At 39.6% G+C, this 17,102-nt stretch overlaps 1 protein-coding gene across 1 annotated transcript in view; it reads left to right on the plus strand.

The window, feature by feature from the left end:
- The window catches only part of ADAMTSL1 (ADAMTS like 1), a 611,419-nt gene that overhangs the window by 341,202 nt on the left and 253,115 nt on the right, over positions 1-17,102 (plus strand). Inside the window, exon 3 of the mRNA XM_067553131.1 lies at positions 13,272-13,328. Coding sequence (XP_067409232.1) covers positions 13,272-13,328 — 57 coding nt within the window. The remainder of the gene's footprint in view (positions 1-13,271; positions 13,329-17,102) is intronic.

Below are 17,102 nucleotides of genomic sequence, written 5' to 3' on the forward strand. Positions count from 1 at the left end.
GCAGAGTCAGGAATACCTCTCGGGACTCCTGATTCCAAGCTAGTGCTCTCTCCATTGGGTCACGCTGCCTATATTCATATATAAATCTGCATTGGAAGTTACATAATATAATCCCTGATCAAGGTTTCTAATAACTTCTGCACACAGCACCTTAAAAAAAAAAGGTAAACATAATGCTTGGGAAAAGTCCAAGATGGACATTCCTGGGTTTTTACCTACAGAACTTGTACAAAGTGGGCAACAGCAGTGCAATGTTCCCCACCTGTGTCTCCCGCCTAAAGGATGAGAGGGTAATTCAGTTTCCAAGGTTGTTCACTCCTTAGTCTCTCAGAGACTCAGCTGAATGTTTGAGGCCGAGTTATAGATAGTGTCAAATTTCAGCCAACCTGGGATATCCCTTTGCCCTTTCAAAGGTGGCATTATTTATAACTTATTTCCCATGCTTTTCTATTAACTTCCATAAGCTTATATAAGCACAGACCCTGCATCTCTTATTATGCACATCTTGGCACATTCCTCTTTCTCCTAGGCCCCTCTGCATGTCGTAGAGGGAAATGGTATCACCCTCCTTGATAGCAGAGGGTGCTTTGTGCCCTCTCGGTCTGGTACTCCTTCTGTATTGGAAGAAAGCTATTTTCTAATTCAAATGAAGATGAACTTTTCTTCTTAGTCTTCCAATGGTGGGTTTACTTGAAGACTGTTTTAGGCATGTCACTATTTAGAAGCTCCAGGTGTTCTTGTTTTTATTTTTTCCTCCAAGCTTCCTTCATTTCCCAAAGATTCATATAAGTATCCCAATTTTTCAGGTCATATCCGAATCAAACCGTGGACCCTTTGAAGGTGGACAGCATACTACATAGGATTCCATTTGAATTCATTTCAAAGCTAGTACATTTTTTTTTTAAGAGTGAAGTATGAAGCAAAACCAAACCATTGTGCAGCCTGGAACTATACAAAACACCAGACCTCCAAAATTTAAACCTAATCTATACCGCAAATAACATTGGGAATTTTCACCAATGATAATACTACGTTTCAGACAGTGCAGCATGGATTGAGGAGTCGGGCTCCTTCTTTTTCACCTTCGGTTTAGGCTGTGCTCTCTTAAGTTCTCAGAATCTAAGCTGGAGCAGGCCTGGTTAGGCTTTAGATGGGAGACCTCCAGAAAAAGAAGCAAGTGTTTGTATGTAGTTCAGTGGGTGACCCTCTTACCTGAGTTGGTCCTGAACCAATGCCCCAGCTGGTAATAAACGTCACTCCACTGATAAAAGTTCTATCTTCTTTTGGCCAAGACACGTCAGAGGAGAAGCCAGATGGCTCATTCCCCTTTGTGGGGCTTGCGGGAGGTGACTGGCTGGCTTGTCCCACTGTTCTTCTTTCCTTTCCCTCCCCCCTTTTTTTTTAAGAAGGTTGGTAAAGAGAGGTCTGCTCCTCCCATCAGTAACTATATCTTCTGGGGAGTGGAGACTGGAAAGATGTCCAGTCACCCCCAGTTTTACAGCACTTTTGTTACTGTGCAGTACATTGTGGGGCACCTTGGAGACCAGAATGGAGTTAAGTTTTAAGTTTGCTGGCAGCAAAACCAAATGGAGACGTTTTGGATCCTCAGCTGATGAACTTGGAGTAGACATGGCAACCACCCTCTAGTAATCCTTCAGGATAAAAGATGTTTTAGCAATATACATTGTTACTATTGCTGAATGAGTATTTTATTAATTCTTTATTGTTGTAAGGCATGTGGCCATAAGAATTGCTTAAAAAAAAAACCCTCAATATCATATGCTGAGCAGGTATGCATCTATTGTGTTGCCTTCATTATGTATAGCAACAGTTGACTACTTCTACTGACACAACTTCATTTTTAAGCCTCTGATGGAATGAAGTCAAAACTCCAACTTAGTTTTAAAAAGTTCTTGCTAAATTTTAAAAGCCATATATCATTCCTTATTTAATAACACGAAACAGGCATCATTACTCCCAAGATACTTCAAAGACTACATACTCTTGCACAATCCGTTGTGAAATTATAGTAATTAACAGCCTTTAAGAATTTTATGATGATTCAATTCAGGAAAAACCTTACAGCCTTGAGAAAGGGAATGTTATCATTTATATATTTATGTAATTCCTTTGAATTTGTGCACTGCTTTGATAGTTCTTTCAGTCTCGTTCTTTAGTAGAGAGAAGAAATAGACTGCATAATAAATTATCCTACCTACTACATCTTTCCCCCTTTATCTCCTCATGGTGCCCTGTACAACTCACAAAGGATGGCTAAAGATTTATCCTGGGTTAAGATGCTCTTCACTGTTAGGTCATAGGTTCAAATCCAGCCTAGGAGTTTGAGCTCACAAACACTAAAGCACATGTATAAATGTATGTACACAGGTAGTCCTATTCACTTCAATAGGATGACTCCTCAAATCTGCAGAGATTATTCACGTGCAGGACTGGGACCCAAATTGGCAGTGTTGGAATGTGATTACCATTTTATGGTTGTTCATTGAGCTATGTGAATCAAATTGGTGGTCTCAATCCATCATTATGGGAACTTCCTATAGAATTTAACAGGGATTAAACCAGGCCGGTTCTATAGAAATTACTCTAAAGACTACAGGATTCAGTCGATAATGAAATCCATTCTGTAGGATTTTTGAACTTTCCTGTAGGATTCTTCAGTGGGGATAAAATCATAAGATCTTCCTACACAAAAAAAAAAAAAAAAACTATAGAAAATTTATCTTTTTTCTATTAAGTACCATAGACTTTTCTATATGGACAGGCAGTTCCTAATGAACAGATATTAAGATCAGATTTTATATCAGTGGACACTCTTGATGGGCATCTAAGCAAAGAGATCCAGGATTGACTGGACCTAGGGAGGAAAAGTACCCAGCCACCCCTAGTCTTGGGGGGATGTGGAGGATCCCGGCTCCATTCAAGTCCATAGGAGTTTTGCCATTGACTTCAATGGTGCCAGGATTTCCCCCATGGTATCTCCAGGGCAAAACTGATTCACATTAGGGCTATGTGGGAAACTTGTACAATCTGTGCTGCATCAGTTTTGTAAACAGTGAACTTTAGTCTCCTGAGTTGTGAATATGGCATATTCTATTTACTTCAATAAATGGGGACAAATACTCAGTGACATACAGGCTTTGAAGAACAAGATCAACCATACGCCAAGCCATGTCAAGTCCTCTGATTGTTGGTAAGCATATGTTAGTATATTAATAACAAGCTCTCATTTAATTGAAACCCTAATCAAATTCTGCCAACTGCAAATCTGGCTTTTGAAGTCAGCTGCCACTCATTTGATACCATACTTCATACTTGAAGTGTGCAGCTGGGATCTGGAAGTGCACAAGTCTCTGCAGCTGATCTTGCCACTGTGGACTTTGGAGGTCACTCTGTGTTAGCTCTTTGCATATTAGTTAACTTTGGCTGTGGCATCTCTGTATATGCTTGGAGATAAATGGTATTGATCTCCAGGATTTGTATTTCATTGTAAGATGCTAGACTGCAGATAGTATGTAACACAAGAACTGGAGAGGGAGCCCAGGCAGAAAAAGTTAAATGGCTTCAGACACAGATTGTTGGCATGAGAAATTAAGCAGTATTGATCAAAGACAAAGGGTGCCATTTTTAAAAAATGCCCTGGGTGCTTAGGATTCTGTTTCATTCAAAATTAATGGGAATTAGGCTTTTAAATTCTTAAATCACTTTTGAAAATAGGATTTGAGCTCCTAATTCACTTAGCCATTTTTGAAAATTTGACACAAACCTTTCAGTGATCCTAAAAGAGTCTCTCTTTGAACAGATGTCATTTACAAATGGAAAGAGACAAAAACTGCTTTAAGGTTTGAGGTTTTTTTGTAATAGAAAATAATGATAAATTAACTCCTCCAGTAACCAATGACTTGCTACAGCTGTAATGCATCCTGAAGGAAAAGTATCACAAATGGGGGGGGCGGCGGAGGTGTAGATACAGTTAGAAAAGTGGCAGTAAAATAGCACTTTCCTGATGCATATTTATTCTCCCTCATTGGGCTTTTCTCCCAAAAATGCTCAGCCTACAACTTAAAACATGTTTCTAAGTGTCAGCATAACAGACTCACCCTCAATCAGATATCAGTAAATGATATCTGAAAATGAAGCTGTTTTTTTCTTTAATGAAGCACAGTTGCGAAACAGGTATCAAATTACTCCTATCAGAGTGACTGAAAATGAGATGATGTAACGTTAAAATGTGTGTGACTGTACTAATATATCTGTTAAGCCTCTACCACATGCAGTGTGCTGATTTACACTGGCTGAGGATCTGGTCCTCAGAACCTTTTTGCTGTTGTTACCTGGGTGTGAGGCAAATTAAAATACGCTTTATTCATCTGTAGCTGCAGTCCTGTCACATAACAGCCTTTCAGCAACAAATTTGTACCTTTACAGGAGCAGTGAAATCCTGATCACTATCTTGATTTACTCCACTTAAAGAGGAAGACTTTGTTCCAGTTTGTAGAGGTTTTCACCTCTTCATTTTGTGTTGGGAAAGCAGATTTGAACATTCAAATGCATCATGCATTAAGGATGACATTAAAATGGGGGGCTCAGCCAAGCATCTAATGTAGAATGTACAAATTCTCTTTGCATGTGTATAGTCCAGCATTTGTATTGGCAAGTGAGTCTGTGCAAATGTGCAGGCCACGTTTTGAAAATGTGTCCAGTTAGGCCTTAAAAGCAGCTGCAGGGATTTCTTCCTCAGAAGGAACAAATCAAGCACAGAGATGGGTTGTGAGCAGAACAGCAAATACCAATCCATTCAGATTTTGAAGAAGTTTTGATACAGATCCAAATTTCACGAGTTGGATCCATCACTACTAGATGCATTTAATCAGGACTATTGGATCACAGCTGGAGCTGGGCAATAAATGGTTTAACTGAATGATTTTCTGATGAAAAATGCCCTTTTTGCAAAACCAAAAGTTTCTGAGAGAAAATTTCAGTTTTGTCAAAACACTTTGATTTTTCCATGGAAAAACCTGGGCCGCCCGCCTGGAAGGCTTCTAGCCAACTTCACTTTCTGCCCATGAAATTGACCAGCGCTTTCTGGGAAGGCTGCTGAAGCTGAGTGCCTGATTCTGTGCCTCTCTCCTCCAGTTCCAGGGCCTAGAAGCCTGGGCCCTCTGCCTCTGTCCCTCCCTCCCCAGCTGCAGGATCTATATAACCAGAAATGATTGGTAAATAAAGCAATTATGAGTAGGAAGAAATCTGAGGAGAAAATACTGGATCTGCAACAAGCCTTTTTTCGTAGCCACATTTCTGCACCTCGAGAGAGACATACATGCATTACTTGATTGTAAATGGGCAGGTGATTTTTTTTTTGTCTGATTAAACGTGTTTTAAAAAACTCCTCCCTAGAGCTCTGAACTGTGGTAGAAGATAAACAGTGAAGTACAATTTACAGTTTGTAACATGGCCAGGCTCATCTCCAACATACTAGTTGTAATGCTTCATTATTGTATGTTAACTTGGATGCAAACTTCTCAGGGCTCCTATAAGGTCACCCGCTTCTTTTATTTATTCAAGGTAAAAACCTATTAAAACTATTGAATTATATGCTGTATTAAATTGGTTGCCATTAAAAAAATTATTTACCTAGAGATATTTGGAATACCACAATAGTTTCTCAGCAGTTAAATAGGAAATTTGTATTATCCCAGGTACCAGTCTGTGGAGACTGAGGGTGAATGCTGACTCTGGTATATATTTCTTGTTTCTGTTATGATTTGTTTTCTGTGTACTGCATTTTAAGTGGTGAGATGTTCTATCAGCAGATACACCAGCAATTTGTATTTTGTGGCCCCCTTCTTCAGAAGTGACTCAAATCCTGTGTGCTGTCTCATGAAAAACTGTCTGTCTTTTTCTTGTTTGGTTGTTCTCTTTATTTTCTATTAAGGACATTCTGGATGTAAGTATATGGTTGCTCTTTATGTATGGAAAAACAAAACACTCTTTGCTTCAGTAGAGGATAAACTTAATATACCTCATAAATGTCTATGCTCTTGTTATCCAATTATTGTTTGGTCATTGACTCCTGAGACCTTATCAAGTCTCATTTCCAATACAATTGCATTCAAAATTATTCTAATATTATATTATTTATATAAAATACTTTGTTTGAATCAGATGCTCTCTGCATTGGGCAGATGTTCTGGTTCTCAAATCATTTGGGACCTGGTTTGTGTGTAAAGGTGTTAATTGATTCCACTGGTGCCGATTAGTTCCTAATGACAATTTCACTCGGAGAAAATATAGTCATTTTTAAAATGAGCAGCATCAGGTTTTTTTGTTTGTCCAATAATAATAATGTTTCCTCTGAGGAAAGGCAGGAAATATTTTACCCCCAAAATTGTATTTAAGAATAGTAGAAATGATGTTAGTTGTCATCTGGTTACCATATTTTTTATATTGTAGCAAGGGCATTGAAATATTTAGCTTTCATTCCAGACTTGGGTATGTCATGCTTATAAGACGCTTGTATATGAACACACACTCTTATTTTGTGGTAGCTAACTATATCAGCCCCGTAGTTCTTCCTGGAACCCACTTTAATTAAATTTTCCAGGGTGTTTCACTGGTGACCTAAAGGCCGATAGGGATTTCATGTTCAGGAGCAAATCTGGCCTCATGCCCAAATCCTCATGGTGGTTTATTGATTCATGGAGTGAAATTACTTTCTGCTCAATTTAAACAGGAATTCACTTTTTAAAAAGCTTTTGAATTGTTATACCACGTACCCAGTCACCCACTCCTTTCACTGGGTTCATTCTCCCCTGGGCACCCTGAAGCAACACTCATGCCTGAAGAGTTCTTCTGAACGTGGCAGACATCCTTTGTTTTGTGGAGAGAGGTCATGCTGACAATGTGAGATTTCTCTTCCATCAAGTAGGAGCAGAAAGGAAGGTTCTTCAGATGGACTTTCATTTCTAATTTGGTTTCAATTAAAAAAAAAAAAAATTGATACGCGTTATCTGCCATCCTGTACTTCACTCCACAGATGTCACTGTCACAGTTACTGAGCAAACTGCCCATTTGACCTCTCCTAGTCTAAGTGCACCCCCTACAAGTCTCTGGCTTCTGGCAATCACCTGTCTCTCAGGGTGGAATCATGTGATTCTCCCACTCTCAGCCCAGGTGCTGATTGCAGTCCCCGTGATTACTTCAGCAGGTCTGACTTAGGCTCAGACCCTTTGTTCCATTCCCTATGCAGCAATGACAGTTGCAATCACTGACCAAACAATCTTCTTAAAGCAAAGTGTTTTATTTAGAACAAAAACATATGAGGAAAAAACAGATCTTCAAAACAATAAAGCAGCCTATATGCATGCCTGCTTTCCAGATGTCCAGCCCTCTTCCACGGGGGACTTTGGAACGTCTAACTGCCCATAGGCTTTTCTGAGAGCTTCCCACTGTGTTACCTGGCCTACGCTGGCACTCCCTGTGAAGTTCTTGAAAAACAAGGCTTATAGCAGGTTGGTGACAGGACACAGCATCTTTGAAGCCAAAGTTTTCCCCCATTGTCTTTAAAATGTCGACCTAAATGTTCTTATCTGGGAAGTCGTTGTGTTGCTTCCCGGTTCTTCCTATCTTGATAGATCAGTGCATTTGAAGAGGAAAGATTTATCACCCTGGTTTACAACAACTTATCCTCACTATCCAGATCACAAAGAGGGTTCATAAAATTGTTACAGCTCAGTATTCCTAACATTATTACATAGCAGCTCCACTTGTGTCAGTCTTGGTTTGTAGCTCTTGGTATGCTAGTTAGTGTTGATAGAACTGTTGGATCCTACAAAGTGTCAAGGGCTAAGCCCTTGTTGCCCTGTTTCATTAAGTCCTCTGTCCTCCATATTCTGCTCACAGTAGTTGATGCTTATGTGAGTACAGCATTTTTTATGATCTTTTGTGTAAAGTAGATCAAGAAATCTGTCATCCAAGCCGTTTAAGAAATATGAGAGCGTAGCTAGAAGTTTTGGAGTGGACTTGGACTGGAATATCAATTTTTCTCAAGTACTGTTACAATCATCTGATGATTCATAGGCCCAGATGTGAACTTCAGAACTGCAAGGTGCTTCTTTGAAATTTGGCTTTCCCTAGTCACAATAGTCAGAAATGTGTTTCTAACCTGGGAGCAAAATCTAGTATTTAAACGTATGCTCAGTGTGCTCATTTGTACAAATATGACGTGTGTGTGAAGCTAGGGAATTTACAGATGAAATGACATGATATTATCTTTGGAAGCTTGGCCCTAAACATCTCTCACACATTTTGGAGAAAGGTGGTATAGTTTTGATGGGATCAGATGACCCTGCGTGACATTAGAAGAGCCACAGATAACATGAGTGTCACTGATCTTTGGAGTCAGAAAACTCAAATGCTGTGGATTTGAACTGTGACCTTGAAAAGGAGTGGTTAACTTAAATTTCTTTTTTCAACGATATCCTCTCTCATAACTATAGGGAGATGGCTAAGTACGAGCTCATGCATGAATGTGGTATCACAATGTTTTCTGCTTTCATATTAATTGAGCCCCAAAATGGAAGAAGGAAATGTTACCAAAATGTGCGGAACTGGTGTCAGAAAAAAGCCTATGAAGCTGAATGACATTATCTGGAGGAAAAAAAATGAAGCTTGGGTTGATGCCAGCTTTAGCAGAAATAAGCTGAGCTCATCAGCATATGCATACGTTTACTTTAGTGACCTTTATGTGCTTTTCCACAGCTGCCAGCTCAATCACAAAAGCAAACACAAAATACAGCATGCAGAAGCATTGACTGGATTTGTAACACTGCTTAGAAGACCATAGTTCCATAAAGCAATGCATGGATTACATGGAGACAGAAATACAGTATTTTCCTCCATGACAGTTGCATCTTGCTCCTGTTATGTCAAAGAAAACCTGACTCATTTTACTCAGAAAACCAGCACTCTGAAATTTCAAAAGACAAAAAGCTGTTCAAAGCAGACATAAACTATGATGTATTTATGAACTTAATTTGTCATCCTCTTTTACAGTTTCTAAGACGAGCATGAAGAGTGCCGTTTTCTTTTTTGAGATCCAAGCACCATGGGTAGGCAAACACACAGAGATGGATTTACTTATCTAAAATAGATTAAGCTGGAAAATGTGGCATGTGTCATGCATGTCATCTATGCATGTCAGGCGGGAGGAAATGACACCCACAAAAATGTTAATCAAGTGAGAATATCACCCTGAAATAGTTGGGCAATAGTTCTTTGCCCTCAGAATCAGTTATTTGGCAGTGAAGGTTTGTTCTGATAATGTAACGTTTCCATCTTACATTTCATTGATTTGAGTATGTTGTTACTCAATAACCTTTGGTGAGGGGAGCTGTCTGAACTGGTCCCTCCATCTTAAATATGTTTCAGCTCTCCAGACTTCTTGTCAAGGTTTGTGTGTCTGCAGGCTATCTCCATGCAACCACCAGACTGTTTTTTTAAAATGTGGAATGACACCTGCACCATGCCAATTCATAACTACAACCTAGGTGATTGGCCTGTAGTGTAATCATGCTATAGAGCCTTATATTGAGGTATTCAAAAAATCAAGCCAGTTCTTTTCACATTTTTATCAGTCTGTATTGTTGAAACGTGGTGTCTAATACATGAAAAGCTCACTGTGCCCATTATAAATCTTCCAAACATAGTTACAGTAGTTCAAAGACCACATAGTTCAGCTATCACTCTTCTCTGTTACCTATATAAAACATTTCTTTGGAAATGTATGTGTCGGGACTATGTAAAAATAAATCTAAAATAATCTACAGGTTGCAATGTCTTCCCAGTTTTTTTTAAAGTGGGATTTGTAATGTACATACTACACCAAATTCTGTTCCCATGAAAGGGAATAGTAGTTTTCCCAACGAGAATCTTTTATACATATGCATACAATAAATAAATTCTGTGTTCTCTCTCTTAGAATACCAGAACTATTTTGGGCAATATTACACAACTCTACTTGGAAATCACAAGCTTAGACTTTCTAAATTTGACTTAATAGCTTTTGCAGCTTCCATCACATATTGTATTACTTTTGCAAAAACTTTATTCTTATTGCATAATATATGACTGATTTTGTGGCATAATGGAAATCTATGCACACCTCCCTCTTCTACCCTCCCCCCGCCCCCCTCCAAAAAAAAAAAAAAAGAAGTAGTTTACATTTTTGCTTAGGAGGAATTTGTGTCTGACTGTATGTTGGGAAAGATTGAGGGTAGGAAGGGAACGTTGTGTTTTAAGTTAAAATGAAATTTCATCTTTCAGTTCTACAGCCACTGATTTGATTTAAGTTAAATCACACTTAGAATACCCTGAAGGCCTCTTTCTGTCCTGTGAAGCAAGTTAACTGCCTCAGATTTCATTTGCAAAAAAAGTCACCTACTGGTCCCACGTACACTTTGGGGGCTTGATTCTGCAAGCCAGCCACATGCTGAGCTCCAGCTGAAGCTGACAAAAGTTCCACGTGTGGAAGGTCTGCATGATCAGACCCTAATGCTTCACTTGTTTCTCTCTCTTTCAAACATGAATAAATGTACATATTGTATTGCTGCTTTTTCAGTTTTGTGACTGTTTTATTAGTGTATATGGCTCTATTGCTTTTCAAAACCAGTTTGAAATTATGAAAAATTTATACCAAAGCAAAAACAAACGTATTTAAAAAGGGGGAGGAGAGAGTAGTTGAGGTTAAAATTGTTCTTCTCAAATAGAATTCAGCTAATGATACCCATTTTCAGAAGACAAATCGCCATATTTGAGATCTATATGGAAGATAATAATTCTAAATCAGTAAGTGGCCATGTGATTATCCTCCTCAAAAAATGAGTTCAAGGAAAAGAGGCAGTGAAAAAATAATTAAGTACTCTAGGTAAGAAAAACAAGAGACAGAACAAGAGACAGTAGGTAAGTTCAGCTGGTTACGAGTAAATCTGTGAGTGTTGAGAAGAATAAAGAAAAACAAATAAATTTAAAAACTAACAAAATAATTCTAAAAATGTGAACATGTTTCCAGGAAAGTAAAATCATTTTACATTTTTTTTTTGTCTTTAGGTTTCTTGATGACATTGCCCATTAATGTATACAAAAAATAAACTCTATATTAACACTACCAATGATTATATAGAGGTAGTGAGTTATATGATGTGTATGTGCATTGTCATAGGGTGGGTGGCCCAGGTAAATAAAGTTGATCCAGTGCCCGTGCCAGACCAAGTGATCCCAATTGGGCAATTAGAGCAGCACTTGGGGGCTGTACAGGATCAAGGAGAGCTATGGTGGGAGTCAGAATAGGTCAGGAGACTGGAGGAGCTCTCTGGAGAAAGCTCTCTGCAGGCCCTCCTTGCGCAGACAGTGCAATTGGCTAGGAGACTGTATGTTTGGTTCCTGGAAGAGGGCTGAAAGCAAGACGTTAGCAAGAGGGATTTGCTGGCTGGCATCCTCAAGCCCAGGACCAGAGGTCTGGACAGGGCTAAAGGGAGGAGGAGCAGTGGAAAAAGAAGTTGCCTCCTGTTTCTAAGCTGAAGAGCTGGAGCCAAGGCCTGGAGAAGGCTGAAGGCAAAGGAGTAGTGGAGGAGCTTACCTACTGACACCTACATATCCAAAGAGCTGGATCCAGAAGAGCCATGAGAAGGCCAGAGTGAGGGATGCTCCCCTGGCACGGATGAGCTCCCAGCAGGGAGACTGAGGGGGTTCCTTTCAGGAAGAGCAGGTTTTCACTCTATTAAGAAGGGCTGAGGTAGCTGTCCTGGTATAAGGACAGAGGAGGATCAACAGAGTCCAGGCACAGTCGAAGGCACAGGTGTGTGATAAATCAGGCATTGAGGGATGAGACGTTGGGGATCTTAATGACCATTTGCACTGGAATGGGATATGAACTGTGTGTTTTGGACTCTTATTATGGACTGTTTTGAACTAAGTTCTGGTAATAACCATATTGCTGAATGAGAGGATAAACCTGCATGGAGTCACTGGTGGCTCTGAGAGGGGAAACTAGCAAGTATCCCTGTCATGCCATAGCCTGCGGCAGGGAAGCATTCCAAGAGAGATTGCCCTGTGACATGCATATAAATACATTCCCCTATTTGGTAGAGGGATGATGGCCTATTTTGGGTAAGGTTGCACAATAACTATCCTAAATTCTCTTACCTCCCAGCCTTTCTCAACGTAACAGATGATGGGAAATTTCAGAAATGGATTGTAGAGTATTTCCCTCCGATTTGCAAATAATTTCAGATTTGTTTTTGAAACCCTGTTCCCATATTTGTGAAAAGGGAGAAGGGACTAATCTGGTTTTAAGAATCTCTTTTGGATGGTGTCATAAAAGAAAGTCTCGTTGGAGATGTTCAAATGGCTGCTCACCAGAAGTCAGTATGCAGATCAGGAGTCTTGAGCCTGATGACTTTCAAGGTGCTTGTCTGCTAGCGAAAGAGGGGTTTCTATGGGCTTTATGCAAAGCCCACTGAAGTCAATAGACTCCCATTGACGTCACTGAACCTTTGTTCAAATCCTCTATCTACATCCTGGATGATGCCAAAAATTTGTTACATTGGTCATCAGAAATTTATTTTAAACTAGGCTTGTGCAAATGTATTTGGAGAGTCGTCCATATTCCCTTATATATTTATCTTTTAAGACCTGGATTTTCCGGTGCCACATTCACGTTCTTCTTTTTCTATTTTGTTCTTCAGTGTCCAAAATATTTGAACTTCTCATTCCCTCAGAATTTTCTTGCAGCTTTCCCGTCAGGTGGAATTTTCCCTTTAAAAATGGTAGGTTTCTAAACTGGGTAGGTTATATTATGAATATGCCTCAAGATCCAGACCATGCTGGCTTAGCCAGTGTTTTGTCAACTAAAATAAATGTTAAGATGCAAGATCTGAGCATTCATGGGATGGGAAGTTTATAATTTATTTAAAGGAAGCAGTGCCCTGCATAAACTAATTCCCATTGGGTTTTCAATAGAAGCACACTGGCTGGCTTCTAAGTGACATAGCTGACTTAGTTTAGCTGTGATAAAGGCTGCAATATATCACCAGCAGATGTCTTTGCAACAACCGGAAAGTACTAGGATTGCAAAGAATTATACTGATGATGAGGACTGATTGAAAAAAATCTGTCCCTCTGCTCCAAATGTTAATTTAATTCCTATTTTTAAAGCTTTTCCTCTTGTGGTTACTTTTCTCTTCTTTTTTCTTTAGGGCACTGGAGGAGGAGATAATGGTTTGGAGTTACTTGATGAACAGTTAACCAAAGCAGTAAGACTCTCCATAACATTTGTAATAATACCTTGTGAGGTGCTTTCAGTTAACTTGGTATTGATGAAAATGAAAATCATGCCTTCTAAAATATTGTATTCACATTAGTCTAATGAGGGCACAAGTGAATGGCATTGTCTCCGTAGTGCCAGACAATCCATCAAGTTAATGTACTAAAATTAGGAATCATCAGTTAAAATCTTGTACTTCCTGTGCAGTTGCACAAAGAGTGTAACACTCACACGTTATTTTATCTGGTGAGTGCAATTCAGAGCATCTGTACAATAAATATAATACATGCATCACTGTGGGTGCCATTGAAAATGGGCAATTGCCACGCCCTGGTATTTTGGTTTGCCACATGATGCTGTCTAATGTACACCTTAAAATGGGAAATATAGCCCACGCAGCAGTAAATGTATCTCCTCCGATTGGTAAATGTCTAGTTTTTAGTAGTACCCCCTACTGTAGGCTGTAAACAAGATTTTGTGTCCTAAATATACATTCTTGGAGCTTCATCCCACCCCCTGATAAACACAGGAATGAATTAAGCACGAATGTAGCCTGTATCCATCAAATTTCATAGGGCTTATTGAAGTCAGTGGATAAAAGCCAGAAGGAGAATGAGGTTCTTTCTCCTAGGATCTCATGAGCTCACTAAAATATGAAGAAAACCAGAACGTATTTGCAATCTATGCTTTGTGCTTCTTTTAAAAAATCAATAACTTTTTAGAAATCCCTTCTTTGATCTAAGCAGTAGCAGCAGAAGTCAAACCAGTTGTACCTGGCAGTCCAGTGTCTGCAAAAGGAGGGACCTTGTGTAAGATTCAGATATTTTTGTGGTACTTTTTTAGTGGTTAATGTATCATTGTCAAATGTCATTTTCTTCAGGACTACAACTAAATGTATCTACAACCTGTAAGAGCAGCTTGATCCTCACCAACATTAGAAACACTGACCAAATAAGAGACCCCCTTGACTCTGGTTGTTGCATGTGCCCAGTCTTTGGCATGAGGCTGGAGACTCAGGCCTTCTGCCCAGTTCTCTGATTTCCTTGTCTGCTGCTAACTTCTCTGGCTTTAGATGACTATAAACTGAATTTTCTTTAAAAAGAAAGGTTGGCCTTCCACCTCTCATTGCAAGCTGCTCTCTCCCCAGTTGAAAGGACTGTGGGCAAAACCCCTTCTGTCCTCATTTAGTCCAGCTGGCCATTTAGCACATTCCTCCTCCAAATCCTACTCTGAGTGCCTCACAGTAGTAGGGAAGCTATGGGAAATGAGTGTGCTGAAGGGCTTGCCAGGGAAGGGAGAACAGCTGGCCCAGGGCCACCAAGAAATGGTGGCCTCAGAAAGATCAGCCTCACATCCCCTTCCTTTCTGGAGATGAAATCTTCAGCAGGGGAGAAAGCAGAATGAGAAAAGAGAGACTAGGGAAACTGAGAGAATCTGGGGGAAGGGAGACAGCTGGTGGCAGAGCAAGGGGGAGTTGACTTCAGGGGTTGTTTGGAGGGGAAAGTATGCCCCTCTGCCTGCCAGGGGAACAGATGGCCCTGGAAGCCACTTCCTTAGGGTAATAGACGTGCCCCCTGAAGACGTAGGGATCCTAAAGTTTGCAATGTTCATGTCAGACTTTTCAATGTTGCAATGTACACAGGTCTGTGAGACCTACGTTTTATGACAGAAGCATTGGAACAGTGTTGCCCCGTTACCTGGATGAACAGGGAGATGCCCAGAGAGAGGAACAGACAAAGAAGCACCTCTCAAATGGCTTATAATGTATTCCATCCCAACGGGCCTCAGCTTTGTAGGTGCAGGGGTCAATTTGCCATCCTCTGTTGAAATGAACCCATCTCCGAGATGGAATGCAGCAGTTGTTCTCCAGCAGCAGCAAACAGCCACTACTGGCTTTAGAAGGGAAGATGAACAAGAACTTATTCAGTTGAAGCAAAGGGGAGACTGTAGTTTGGTACAACATAATTACAGGAGATAAGATTTGGGCCAAGACAATGAAGCCAAACTATGCTTATTAAAAGAGCCACAGCATCGCTAATGTTTAAAAAATATTCTCTGCCCAGGAGAAAATCCTGGAGTGTGTGTGATTGGAATATTGTGTAATGTATCTTTGGCTGCTAAAATCTCTGATGTCTGGAAGTCATTGTGCCCTCCGTATTGAATCGAAGATATCCAGCCGTAATGGGAGCATTTTTGGCCATTCAGAACTACTACCTAAAATAAGTCAAATTTTAAATTTACTTTTCTTTTCATGAGTTTCTGTTTTTCACCAGATATCTGCTTGTTAATTGACCACTGCTGTTCATGGTCTCCTGCTTACACTATAAAGGTTATACTTTGTGTCAATCACATTATCATTGTAATCTTTGGAAGGAAAGTCTTGAAATGCTGCAGGCTGATTTAGTGGGTAAAAAATAGTCTTTCCCCACTGGGCTCTTCGTTTGAGCCCAGATTATATTCTTAAGAAAAATAAGGTTAAAGGAAGGGATGTATTTCTTCTTTTAGGAGGGGGATATATAAACAGCACTATTTTTCTTACTTATTCTTGACATTTTGTCTATTATTCCTAACATCTCCTTACAGGATTAAAAAAGAGCAATTGCTGGTCAGTTTCATAAGAAAAATGATTAGCTTTTGGCACAATGCCAGGAATAATTAAGAAATGTGGGGTAAACGCTGACAGAAAAGCAACGGCATTGTCCTTCTTATAAATAAGACCAGCAGAAATATAGACATTTTCCTTATTTAAAAAAATTATTTAGTCAGTATTAACATATGTGAACTTTTTGTACATATATTATCAAACTAGTCCTGTATTTGTTACCTTTAAAACCCATTTGTGTTTGGTCATATTATCTGTGTATTTATTTTGTTCAAATTCCCAAAATAGTAAGCAAACATTATATAACTTATTTGATTGGGATAGGAGGATTCTCTCTGCTTGATAATACGCCGTATCATAAAACAAGTAATACATTATTCAACGTAGTCTTGGTGGGTTGGCGCTCTTGGATTGAAACAGGTTTAACTCTGAGGTGCTGTGGAGAATAATCACTTGATTATTTGTTAAAGAGCCAACAACTTGCTCAATGCTGAGCATGACACTGTCTTGAGCCTTGTCAGCCCTGGATATTTACAAATGAAAAGATAATCCTCTGCCAAGCAACCCATGTTGCTGGTTACCTGATCCCTGCTTCTATAAGTGGGGTGGGGAAGAGAGTGTCTACTGAGATGAATGATCATGTTCATTGAAGTATTACAGGGCAAGTTCTGCATTTAGAGCTACTCCCATAATCGATGGGAGCGGTTTGTGCATATCCAAAGGTGGAGCTTTGCCTTGTGTTTTGATAAGCTATTTTCTGACTGGCTAGTGCACGTGCACACATGCCAGTTAGAAGTCAATCACAGTAAAATGAGCCAACTCTAACTCTGTGCTATCAACATGAACAGTATGAGACAAAAATGTCTCTTTCTGCATTCATCATTTGGTACAAGAGGAGTAGTGTCATTTTAATTGAGCACAGTTGCAGGATTTCTGTTTTCTGCTGGGCAAACAAACATCTCTGCTTTACCATAGCATTAATCAAGCAGCAGGAAACCATTATCCTGTGGCAATGTTCTGATGCATCAACATTATCTCTTAATTACTTGGGAAGAAAGTTATCTCTTTGAGCTGACAGGATGCATTGATCTTGTTCTGTCAGTTCACAAAGTTCTTTTTAGTTTTTCCTCCCGAACAAGAGAGAAAAAATAACAGAAATTA

This window comes from Emydura macquarii, unplaced genomic scaffold, assembly GCF_026122565.2.
Source record: "Emydura macquarii macquarii isolate MOO-44397 ecotype Brisbane River unplaced genomic scaffold, CSIRO-AGI_Emac_v2 contig_1451, whole genome shotgun sequence".
Classification (NCBI taxonomy): Eukaryota; Metazoa; Chordata; order Testudines; family Chelidae; genus Emydura; species Emydura macquarii.